At 54.3% G+C, this 12,019-nt stretch overlaps 1 protein-coding gene across 8 annotated transcripts; it reads left to right on the top strand.

The window, feature by feature from the left end:
- The first annotated feature begins 203 nt into the window (after nt 1–203).
- On the top strand, nt 204–11,621 carry Tsku (tsukushi, small leucine rich proteoglycan). Of its 8 annotated transcripts, none has more exons than XM_031387448.1 (3): nt 204–368; nt 8,529–8,669; nt 9,162–11,621. In XM_031387448.1, the coding sequence occupies exon 3, from the start codon at nt 9,170–9,172 to the stop codon at nt 10,232–10,234; it is 1,065 nt and encodes a 354-aa protein (XP_031243308.1). In that variant the 5' UTR covers nt 204–368; nt 8,529–8,669; nt 9,162–9,169; the 3' UTR covers nt 10,235–11,621. The 8 variants fall into 8 exon arrangements, with proteins under 8 accessions (XP_031243308.1, XP_031243307.1, XP_031243310.1 ...); XM_031387450.1 differs by lacking the exon at nt 204–368 and adding an exon at nt 414–550; XM_031387451.1 differs by lacking the exon at nt 204–368 and adding an exon at nt 566–642.
- The last annotated feature ends 398 nt before the right edge of the window (nt 11,622–12,019 follow it).

Raw genomic sequence — 12,019 nt, 5'->3', positions numbered from 1 at the left:
TTACTGGGACGCGCCACTGAAGGAAGGCAGAGGGGGCAGGGATCCGGGATGCAGGAAGCTGGAAGAGAGGCCTTGTGGAGTGGGAGGGAACGGCGCACTTTTTAGACGCTCCCTAGAGTGGAACCCGTGCTCGGCCGGCGGGCGGGGGCAGGGCTGCTAAAACGCCCCCCCTAGACTTTGCACTTTAACGACGCTCCCTGAGCTTTCTGGCTTGGAGCCCGTGCAGCCACTGGGTGCCGAGCAAGGGGAGCCCGGCGGCGGGCGGGGACGTGGGGCGGGACGTGCGGCGCCGAGAAAAGCGCCGGCCCACGGGCCAACGCCGGGTCGCCTAGGTGAGCGTGCTGAGGCGACAGCTGCGGACCTGCCAGGTGGGTGCTATCCCGAGGCGCGGCGAGATCGGCGCGCATTTGGAGGTTTGGAGCCTGGGACTCCAACCTCACCGCCCCATCCTGTGGGCAGGCCGGCGCGAGGGGCGGGTCCGGGTCCTGCCGAGGCCCCTCAACTTTTCCCGGACACCGAGGCACAGCAGCGCGGAGTCGGGGGAGCGGGGGTGAGGGCTTTCAGGAGACAAAGGCTCTGCCTGGGGGCCGTGGGCGTGGGCCGGCGCCTTCAGGGTCTTTGTAAGAACACGTGCATCTCACGGTAGTGGGTCTTTTGTGGATTTGGGTTCGGAAGCCAGCATCTGCCTGTGCCTTTGTGTGTGCGTGGCTTTGCACGGCTATCTCGCTCCTGTGTCCCCATTTTGTAGGCTTGCGTTTGGTTGTGGGGGCCGGTGGACGCTCCTAGTGTCCGCATACGTGGTCTATGCTTGTCGACGTGTCTGGGTTGAGTATCCGTGGGGTATGTGCGCACTGAGAGCCTGAAGCTGCCCGGACTCTGCTCCCTTGCTGTCCCTCGTTTTCCCCCTACTTGGCTTCAAACTTTTCTCTGGGTTCCTCCGGCAACGCCTGTTGGCAGCCCTTCTCTCTTCTCACCTCTGGAGGTCCTTTGAGCTGCGGGGGGGGATGAGATGAATTTGGTGGGTTAGGGTGATCGGCAGTGCCTGGCGACTGGCCCCGGCCAGGATTGGGCGGAGCGTGCCGGACACCCTCACAGGACCCCAGTAGGAGGAGAGAGGGGATGCCGCTGGTCTGGGCTCCGGCCTGAGGCTGGAGACCCGGGAGTAGCGCACTGCTGGCAGTAGTTTGCTCTGCGCCCCTGGGACAGAGTGAGGGTGGACTGAGAAATCAGTCTGCTTGGTGGAGAGACTTTCTTGGCTTTGAGTTCCGCTCTGCATTTTAACCGGACCTTAGAGTGAGGGGACGAACCTTCCGATCCAGTAGGTGAGAAAGCCACGGTTTGCCTGCATCCGGCCTGCTCGTGGCCCCTAGCCCTAGTTGGGCTGTGATGAGAAGGGGCCTTCCACACACTAGTTTCCAAAGGGACGGCCAGTGGCTCACGTAGGGCACGGGCGTGTTGCTGAGCCCTGTTGAGGTTCGGTCACTGTTGTGGATGAAGTGAGAACTCTACGCCGCGGGAGCGGAGCGCACAGTGGTGGTAACCAGCGTGGCTGGCTTAGCTGAAAGCGGCTCCCGCCCACACTTGGCCGGGCCCAGAGGTGACTCAAACTTTGATCCTTCCTTGCGCCATGCTAGCCGTTTGGATAAGTCTAGACTTGCAAAGCCCCCAGAGTGGGAGGGGCTCCATCCTGTCCGAGCTTTTGATCCTGGGTGGCAGAGATAAGTCAGACACTCTTTTTCCCCCAACCCTCCACCCCAATTTGTAATCTAAAAACTTTGGTCACTACTACCTCGTCCTGGGTGTGGGTGGGAGACAAACTTGGGATAGGCAATGATGGCCACTTTCCTTTTCGTTTCTAGTCCTTCCTTATGAAAGGGGGAGTGTGTACGGTCTCTGTACTCTCTCCTGATTACCAGAGATTGCAGAGCCTGGAAACAATTGTGTTCCTAAGCATTAATTTGTTCCTAGGAAGGCTGGAATGCAGCAGCCTGGATTTCTTGAGTCCACAGGGCTTCCACCTACCTTGTTCCACTGACCCGTGTAAAGGCAAAAGCTGGTGTTGCTTATCTTTTAAATGACAGACTGGGCAAGGGATTGAATCCAGACCAATCTTCTTTTTAATTGTGACTTCTGGCTCAATGCAGAGACAATGTACTTGACTGAGTTCCCCATCCTTTCTCAGGGCTCTGAGTCTGGGAATTGGAGATACTTCCTGAAGACCGCTGGGCCCACTCCGGAAGTACCCTTCCAAAGCAAATGCTAAGACAGACAGACAGGTTCCATAGGAGCAGGCCTGGTTGAGCAGGTGACTCTACTGGGGGTTTGAAGTTTTAAGTAGGTGGCCGAGGCCCAGTACATGCAGGGCTCTATGTGTTCTGGAAACAGCACATAGGTACTTGTCTTCCTGTCAGAGTGCAAGGTTGGGTGCTGGGGACTAGGAGTTACCCAAAGGCTGGGAGGGAAGGCAGAGGTGAATCACTGAGCATCATTTTGATCTCGAGTTTGAGCCTGTGTGCAGAGTGCTGCTGGAGAGAACAGAACCACGGGGGAGGGGTGTTTGATCATTCTTCCCTCTGGCCTTTGGATGATGCTGGAGTCTGGGAGGCCTGTCTGAAGGCACGGTGCTACATGTCTTCCAGTCAGGAAGTCTGGGAGTTGTGCTCTCGTGCCATAGCCTCCTGCCTCTGTCACCTGGCATGTGTCCTCTTACCTGTCTGATTCTCAGGCTCCTTCGAAGGGAGATCTTGATTCCTGTTTCACTAATGTGTTGTGACTGGTAAATAGCATAACAAATCACTACGTGTGCTAATAAGTGGAGATGTGGTTTCCGTGTGTCTGGTTACTGACATTGTGTGAATACCAGTGGAGGCAGAAATAGCGTGAACCCCAACCTTAAACCTGGTTTTCCCACGTAGCTCAACGCTGAGCTCCAGGAAGCACCAGAGCAGAAGGAGACCTCTCTATCCCTGTCACTTTACTTCTCTGGTTTCTGCCCCTGCCATGCTCGATCCACGCTAGAGAGAAGCTGGGCACATTCTTAGACGGCCATAGCCCAGTGGCCCTTGGGGGGATGAAAGCCAGGCTAGGCTGGGAAGGCCTCACAGGAACAGGTAGCCTTTGAATCAAACAAGTGGGAATTTGTGGAAGACAAAGGGGAGGGAGGGCTTTGCTATCTTTGTCAAAAGAAATAGCCTGTGCAAAGAAAGAAGTCCCTGGGGAGAGACAGGCATCCAGCCTGAGAGGCTGTCTGTATGGAATTGGTTTTAGATGGGGCACCGTGGTGGGGGCTTGATCTTCAGGTGGAAGTCATACTCTGGTGCCCAGCGTGGCACTCGTTTAGAGCTATGGCAGTGTTTAGAAATGGAGGCCAGAGGCCAGAGGGCTACAGAGTTCTCCCGAATATGACCTACGCAGGGTGAGGTGGCTGCCCAAGAGGACAGATAGTGACCTACCTGCCCAGGAGTGACTGCTGATTTGGTGTCAGCTTCTCATTTAGCCATATGTGACCTCCCCCTACTTCAGCTTTCTCCGGCCTCTGTCACCAGGGGAACTTAGTCAGGGCCCTGGATGGGACACTGAGAGAATCCCAGACCTCCAGGGATAACTTCTGGATTCTCCTCCATCCAGTGTCTTAACATGCTTTTTTCTGGCCCTGCAGTCACCCACAGAGACAACATTCATTCAGACCCTCTGGGGCCAGCTTAGGCTGAGTCCTTGCTTTCTCTAAGTAATCCACCCAGGGCCTTGCTAGGAGCAGTGCTAGTTGCTCTCTCCCCCATGTTACAAGGCCCAGACCAGTGCCTCTCAGTCGAATGAAGTCCTGTAAGGTTGGTACCCAGTCTCCAGATCCCCTTTCTTCTGTCCCATGCAGCCTCTCCCTGTGTTCTCACGTGCTTCAGATCGGTGGGAACTTGACAGTTTCCCCAAAGATCAGCTGGAAGGAGAAAATAGCATTTGGGGCCTTGTCTATCACCCTGTGGGTGATGTTCTTTGGGTGGGAGGGTGCTGAAGTTTCAGGCTCCACTCATATCGTGAGGGAGGCCAGGTGCTAGATTCAGAATATGCGGATCCAGCCTTTGTCTCATCAGTGGCCATGTGACTCTGGACAAGTCGCTGAACCTCTCTAGACTCTTTAGACAGCCTTAAGACAATGCCTTCGAACTTCCTGGTTTTGCAGGGTGGTCAGACATAATTGCTGAGGATGTCTGGGACAGGCTGAAGTGTCCTTTGGTGACACCGCTGTCTTCTATGTGCCTGATACATCTTTTAGCCATTTTTGTTTGTTTGTTTGCTTGCTTGCTTCTTTGTTTTGAAACACGATCTTAGTATATAGCCCCAGCTGCCCTGGAACTCACTATGTGAATCCAGCTGGCCCCAAACTCACTGAGATCCTCCTGCCCCTCTCAAGTGCTGGGATTAACGGCATGCACCACCAACCCCCAGCCAATAATACCTGGTATATATGAATATAGTACCTGATCCAGGGGTAAAGAATAAATAAACCTAGCTCCCCCTCTCTCCCCGCAGAGGATGAATAGGTAAACATTTGCAAGTTGAGGCCAATTGTGGGTTTGAAGCTAACACGTCTGGGTCTGGTTCCTGTTTCCTCTATTACCTGACTGAATAGCGTGCTGATGTTTGCCTGTGTAACAGGGATAAGAAGCTGCACGGTGAAGTCTCTCCCTGGAGATTTCATTATCATCTCTATTGGCTGAGGGGAGGTGCAAGGCCACCTGAGATTGAGGCACTGCTGGTTTGCCGGCCTAGGTAGGTGCTGGGCACTGAAGCAACTTGCAACTACTACTCCCTTCCACACTTAGCTCCCGGCCCTGGGGTTCCCTGTTGAAGTTGTTAACCAAAGGCCAGAAGATTCTGTGGGTCAGCAATGTTGTAGCGCTGTACCAGGCTGTGGCAACCAGGCCCAGGAGGAGCCCAGAGAGGTGTCCACAGAAAAGAAGGGTGGTTGGACCCTCCCCAGCCGATACCAACCAACAGCGTGTCTGAGAGGTCAGCGCAAACTACTATGAACCTGCAGGAGTCTGGCTCTGCAAATAGGAATCTGGCTGGGAAAGGACAGGAAGTCACCACCTCCAGGAGATGTAGAAAAGCCACCAGGGACTTTCTGAGTAGACTGCTCTACCACTACAGGGTCCACAGCCTTCACTTCTTGTCCCTGCAGAGAACTCTTGAGATTCTAGGGTTAGGGCTAGATTCCCAGCCAGTCCCAGGTCCAGCAGCCACCCCTGTGGCTTTCTTGCTGGGTCACTGTTGCTGCCACCAGGTCTGACTTTGACCTCAGATAGGGAAGGATACCTGGGTTAAGAAGGAGGCGCTCTGTCCCAAGTTGCTGGCCCTTATGTTTAAAGTTTGAATTTTCTCAGTACCCTCTGAAGGAGGCCTATTGGTAGCCTGAGGTGTGAGAGGCCAGGAGGGAGGGGTGGTGGGAGCCTGTGGAGACAGAGAGCGCTTTGTTCTACTAGGCAGGGGCAGGCCAGTAGATGTGTGTGATGCAAGGACCTTGTGAGGTGGTGGGTCCCAGCTACTGGGCCTTGCTCTGCTGTGGCATTTCCCTTAATGCTCCTCTGGGCCTCAGTCAGCCTTCATCTCCAAGGGCTCTGCAGCTCACGAGGCTGGAATTATCTCTGTGTGTAGACAGTGTGAACAACAGCTGACTGTGTAGGAAAGCTGCTACGTGGAAGACAAAGAGGGTCCAATCCCTAAGGGGATTCAGACGGGGAAGGGAGAAGGGCATCTCCAACTTCCAGAGACTTCTTATCTGGGAGTAGTTGATCTCAGTGGTTTTACAAACCATCCCCTAGGGCAGTGATAAGGCCAACTCTCTCTCCTGGCAGGTTCGGAATATAATGGAGAGAGCTCCTTGGAGCTGCCAGGCTTGTAGCATTTGCACGGTTCACGCTTGGCCTCACGGGCCAGCAGCCTACTTTCTTTAGAGTCACTGTGGACTTGACATCGTGGGCCCTAAATAGCTCATGGCTGGCCTCACAGGACCTGCTGTCTACCGGACCAGGACTGTGTGAAGTATCTTGCCTTGTGTTCTGTTGAACCTCCAGATGTCTTTCATCTGCAGGTCAGGCTTTGTAGAAAAGATCTCTTGACCTAGAGATCTCTCTTCTCCCCAGATATCCTTGATGGCTGCCTGTCTGCATCGCCCACCTGCCTATACTGCCGGCATGTCTCTTTGCCCTTTCTCCTGGGGCGGAGGTCCCTGGATGGAGGCTGAGCAACGTTAATACTGCTACACAGAGGAAGAACTCAAACTCTTGTGAAAAGTCACAAGAACTCCTCTGTGCAAGATGTTAGTGATGTTGCTGTGGGTGGGAGGGGGACCTAGCAATCTCACCTACTCACACCCAGCGAGGCTTAGCCCCTATATTGTGAAGATGGGAAGCAGAGGCTCTCAGAGGTGTGGGACTTGACTGGTGCTCACACTTGTCTAGAGCAGAACAGTGACAGAGACCTATGGCTTCTGACTCTCCCCTGGGACTGGTCCCAACACAGCATTGCCTTGTTGCTTTCTTGTCAGCGTCCTGGAGTGTAGTGAAGTTTGATGGGGCCCTCTGTCTGACATTTATCCTAGAGCAGCCCATGCTGTATATCTGTCAGTGTCCTGACTGCACTGGGCATGCCTCCCATAGAGGGAAATGTCTAGTCCTTACAGTAGCTCTTCGAAGGACTCTCCTCTCATTTCATCTCCCCTGTAGTATCTCCAAAATATAGCAAGTGGCTCTTTGAATCCTTTAATGGGGGATGGGAGAGCTGGTCTCATTGGGAAAACTTGAGGTCTACAGGAGAGGGGCTCACATCACTTCCTGTTTCCCACTAGAGTTCCCCAGGGCCCAAGCATGATAGCAGGGGCCCTGGGAGATGTTCATGGCAGAGCAAGGTCTAGCCTAGAGCATTTATCATCCAGGTTGCCTAAGTGGGTCCCCACTTGCACTCCTGTCTCCTTTATCTCATCGTGAGGACCACTACGGTGTTCCAGATTCTCCAGGGAAGGCTGTGTGCTGCTTTTCACAGATGAGGGTGCAGGGGTTTGTTGGCTTGCGTGAGGATGGCAGGACAGACTTTGCCACCCTGTGCAGAGTACAGGGCTGGGGACCAGAGAGAAGCAACATCTGGGCTGTATTTACCCCGCTGGTTTCATAAGCTAGAGCTCAGGAGAAGCCACTTGGCATTTTATGAGCGCATTGTATAATCACCTCTGGGAGCCAAAGGGTGATCTGGGGGCCGTTTGTGGTGTTTATTTAAACCCCAGGCAGGGTGGGTTGGAGCAGAAGAGCTTAGCTAGAGGGTGGGGTAGGGGTGGGGGTAATGAACTCTGGAAGAGATCCCTAGGGAACAAAGGGGGCCTGGAGCAACTTAATACTTTTCTCTTGGTGCAAACATTGGAACACTCTGTCCTGCCTTGGCTGGGACCAAGCCCAGGATGCACCTGGGCCGGGTTTAATCCTCTGGAATTGGTCTCTACAAAAGAAAGGGGTGGGCAAGAAGGGCCCCAGGGTTGGGTAGGGGAGAAGAGCCCAGCCCAGGACAGAGCCAGAGTGCAGATCAAGTGGCTGCCCCTTTAAAGTTTCATGCAGGGCCAGTAATGCTACCCAACTGCTCCCCAACCCCCAGCCTAGAAGGTGGGCAGGTCCTCACCCCTCCCACTTCACCCCTATTTCTTTCTCTGGAGGCCCATGGAAGGGAGGCAGGCAGGAGGACAAGCACCCAGATAAAGAGCGTTAGTCTCCTGAGTGGCCGCCTAACAGGGAAGGGGGCCACTTAGAGGTTCTCAGTATATAACCCTCTGGTCCTCATGCTAATACCACCCAGCCCCAGCGTGTGAATGCAAACCCTGAGTGTGCCTAGTACAGACCCATGGGACCCTGGATATGACAGCATACATAGTGTCAGACATAAGTAGTGGCTTCTGTTGTCATTTCACAGAAGGAACTGAGGTCAAGAGGTGAGAGGCTTGGGTTGCAGCATGCGCCTATGAGGAGAGCCCCTCCTGGATTCTGCCTACCTCCCTGCAGGGTTAGGGTTAGGGTTAGGGTCTAATTCTGCCCTATTTTGTGCTAATTTGGTGGTGAGGCATTTGTTCTCTCTTGGCCTCCATTTCTTTTTCTGTACAATGGGGTAACAAGCCCACCACCATTCACAGTTAAAAGAGGGAGAGCAGAGACGTGATCTGGCTGTATTAGCTGGCAGTAAGGCATGGGTAAGGAAACAGGGGCTTTGTTAGCTTGGTGGATGTCTCATAAGCATCTTTGGGAGTCTGGACACTAGGTATCAAGTAGAAAGGATGATGCTACTGCAAAAGAACCAGCTGAGGTAGAAGGGTTAAGGGCAGTCAGCCAAGGACTCCACCCAGCATCACCATGCTTAGCTGTATTCATGTCTGTCTCTAACCCTTCAAAGCTCAGTTCTCTCAGTGAGATGGAGACATGACTCTGTCTTGTAGGTGGTGGTGAGGGTTAGAGGAGACAATGTTCCGAGGCAGCTGACCTGTGGTTTCATTTCAGCAAAGGTGAATGAAGTCCCCAACTCCTCACTTGCACTGTGAAGTCCTCTCTGGTATACCTGGGTCTCCAGCAGCCTCTGAGCTTCAAATCAGCGGTTATAGTAAAAGCAGCCAAGCGACTGTCTGGTCTAACAGATTGCATGTAAGATGTCTGGGTACCTTTACTTTGGTCAGAGCAGGCCACTTGCGTCTGATGCTCCTGGTTGGAGATCTACCCACCTGGCCCAACCCTTAACCATACAGATGTGGGGACTAAGGGCAAAGAAGAATAGGGATTAGGGACCATGAGTGTTCCAGGAGGCTAGGAGCTATGACAAGTTCCTGGGAGAGCTCCCCGAGGAGCAAAGGGGGCCTGGAGCAACTTAATATTTTCCTTGTGGTGCAAACATTGGAACACTCTGTCCTGCCTTGGCTGGGACCAAGCCCAGGATGCACCTGGGCTGAGTTTAATCCTCAAATTGGTCTCTACAAAAGAAAGGGGTGGGCAAGAAGGGCCCCAGGGTTGGGTAGGGGAGGAGAGCCCAGCCCCACTTCTCCCCGGCCCAGAACGGAGCCCTGCACATGGGCTGTGTCCTATAGGCCAAGATATGGAGTGTCTGGTACATCCACCCCTCACTTGTAGCTCTCTTTCCAGGTGTCACCATGTTGTGCTCCCTGGTCTTGCTGCTGCTGGCCATGGGCAGAGTGCAGACAACTCGGCCATGTTTCCCTGGCTGCCAGTGTGAAGAAGAGACGTTCGGCCTCTTTGACAGTTTCAGCTTGATCCGAGTGGACTGCAGCAGCCTGGGCCCCCACATTGTGCCTGTGCCCATCCCTCTGGACACAGCCCACCTGGACCTGTCTTCCAACCGGCTGGAAACTGTGAACGAGTCAGTCCTGGCAGGGCCAGGCTATACCACACTGGCTGGCCTGGATCTCAGTTACAACCTCCTCTCCAGCATCACGCCCACTGCCTTCTCCCGCCTGCGCTACCTGGAGTCACTTGACCTCAGCCACAATGGCCTGGCAGCCCTGCCGGCAGAGATTTTCACCAGTTCCCCCTTGAGCGATATCAACCTGAGCCATAACCGACTGCGAGAGGTCTCCATATCTGCCTTCACCACCCACAGCCAGGGCCGGGCACTGCATGTGGACCTATCCCACAATCTTATCCATCGCCTGCTCCCCCATCCAGCCCGGACCAGCCTACCCGCACCTACCATTCAGAGCCTGAACCTGTCCTGGAATCGGCTCCGAGCTGTGCCCGATCTCCGAGACCTACCCCTGCGTTACCTGAGCCTGGATGGGAACCCTCTGGCTACCATCAACCCAGGTGCCTTCATGGGGCTGGCAGGCCTCACCCACCTGTCACTGGCCAGCCTGCAGGGTATCCTCCAACTACCACCCCATGGCTTCCGGGAGCTCCCGGGCCTTCAGGTCCTGGACTTGTCAGGCAACCCCAAGCTCAAGTGGGCAGGAGCCGAGGTGTTTTCAGGCCTGGCTTTGCTGCAAGAACTAGACCTGTCGGGCTCCAGCTTGGTGCCCCTGCCTGAGATTCTGCTACATCACCTCCCTGCTTTACAAAGTGTCAGCGTAGGCCAGGATGTGCAGTGCCGGCGCCTGGTGCGGGAGGGCGCCTACCACCGGCAGCCTGGCTCCAGCCCTAAGGTAGTCCTACACTGTGGAGACACCCAGGAATCTGCTGCCAGGGGCCCAGACATCTTGTGACGAATAGTGTGGCCTGAGGCCACTTCACAGACTGTTGTTGTGGGCTTGCTCAGGTCCCCACCAATATTTTAATGTGCCAATGCCTGTGGAGAGTCTACAGACCTAAGTGGCGGCCATCTCAGTAAAGATATGGGCCAAGGATAGTTTTCGTACCCGGGGCCTATACCAGATAACAAAATCTGCCCACTTGTCGCAGTGGCTCACCTCCCAGAACTATGAGCAAAGGGACTTCGATGCCAAACCAGACTTTGGTCCCTTCCTGAGCCCTGCCCCAGTTGTCCCTAAGTGCCTTCCCTTTTGCCTGGACTGACCTGACCCGTGATGTGTGGACCGTAAGTGAGCACCAGCACTGCAGAGCTGACTCAGGTCCGCTGGGCTGAAGGTCCCTTTGAGCCCAGTGTCTAGTCACACCTTTTTGCTATGGGCCCATGAGGCCTACCTATTTCTTCCTTTTCTCATGGAATCCTGGGTAGAATCTTCAGGATAGAAGGACCTAGAGAGAAAAATAAATCCACCCTCCTTTTGGGGCAGATGGTAATATGGGACCAAGAGCAGCAAACATGCTCACCTGGGGGCTTGGAGAGGAGCCCAGCCTCCTGCTGAGGTTGGGGGCTCTGTCATCCTTCTCCTACTGGGTACCCGGTTACCATTCATTGTCTGTGCTGTTTCCCATTGTGCCCAGCAGTAGCAACAACAAGGTCACAGAGGTGAGGACCCTAGGTCCAGTGGCCAGCTTATGAACAAAGGCAGTCCCCCTTCCAGAGCCTCAGGAAGCTTGGAACACCTCAGTCTCAAGCCTGTCAGTTTCTCATTCTGAGATGGGAGTCCCCCAGCATCAAGACTGGAAACATACGTACTTCCCCCAGGGACACAGTCTTAAGATGCTTTCCCTAAGAAGTCAATGCAGTTGTGGCCATCTAGCCATGAGCTCCAAGGGACTCGTGGACTTGATGTCCATGGGCCAGAGCCCAGAGACCCATTTCACCCTCCAGGGAGTGGGGCAGAAGGCTCTCCCATGCACATTGTGCTCACCCCCAGGGCCACAGCTCAGCTCTCCAGCCCTGGATTCTTTCCTCTGTTTTCACTTTATGAGTCGTTGTCTTTTTTAAAATGAACTGTCTGTCACTTTTAACCCCCACCTCTGCTGGTCGGGGGATGGAAAGGAAGATAAATGTATTTGTTCACTTTTGCAAGACTCCCTTCTGGTTGTGGACTGGGGGGTCTTGGGAAGAAGCCGGCTATCAGTGACCATGTGGGCATTGGGGCTGGTCCCAGAGATGCTCGAAGGTCAGTGAGAGCTGTCTTCTCCTACTAGCCCAGCCCAGCCCACCCTGTGACTGGTCCTTGGTTTAATAAACACATGTTAAGAGCTCTTTCCATCATTGAACTAGCATTTGCTGACAATCACTGGTCTGCTGTTGGGGCCACAAAGATAAATTAGACTCCATCTTGGGCAGCTTATTGGGGGTGTATGACAACATATGGGAGGAGCCACTTGAGTGGACCAACCCTCCTATACCCCATCCACTCCCTTCACCCACGTCCACCCCACCTCACCCCTACCTACCATCTGTCTGGCTTTAGCGGTGAGCTTGCTGAGGCCTTGCACACCCCTGCCTCAGCTCAGGCTGTAGCTGTGGGGCTCTGTCTTTGCCCTACCTGAGCCCCTCAGCTCTTTTTTACCTAGGACAATCAGTTCCTAATGTGCCTTAGGAGTTTTCCCAGAGTCTTGATCTAACTCGTGTCGGTCAGGGTCAGCTTTGCCCATTGTAAACTGCTGTGGGA

The sequence above is a fragment of the Mastomys coucha genome, unplaced genomic scaffold, assembly GCF_008632895.1.
Source record: "Mastomys coucha isolate ucsf_1 unplaced genomic scaffold, UCSF_Mcou_1 pScaffold21, whole genome shotgun sequence".
NCBI lineage: Eukaryota > Metazoa > Chordata > Mammalia > Rodentia > Muridae > Mastomys > Mastomys coucha.
Note: the sequence above shows the minus strand (reverse complement) of the source record. Positions and strands in the feature narration are given on the sequence as shown.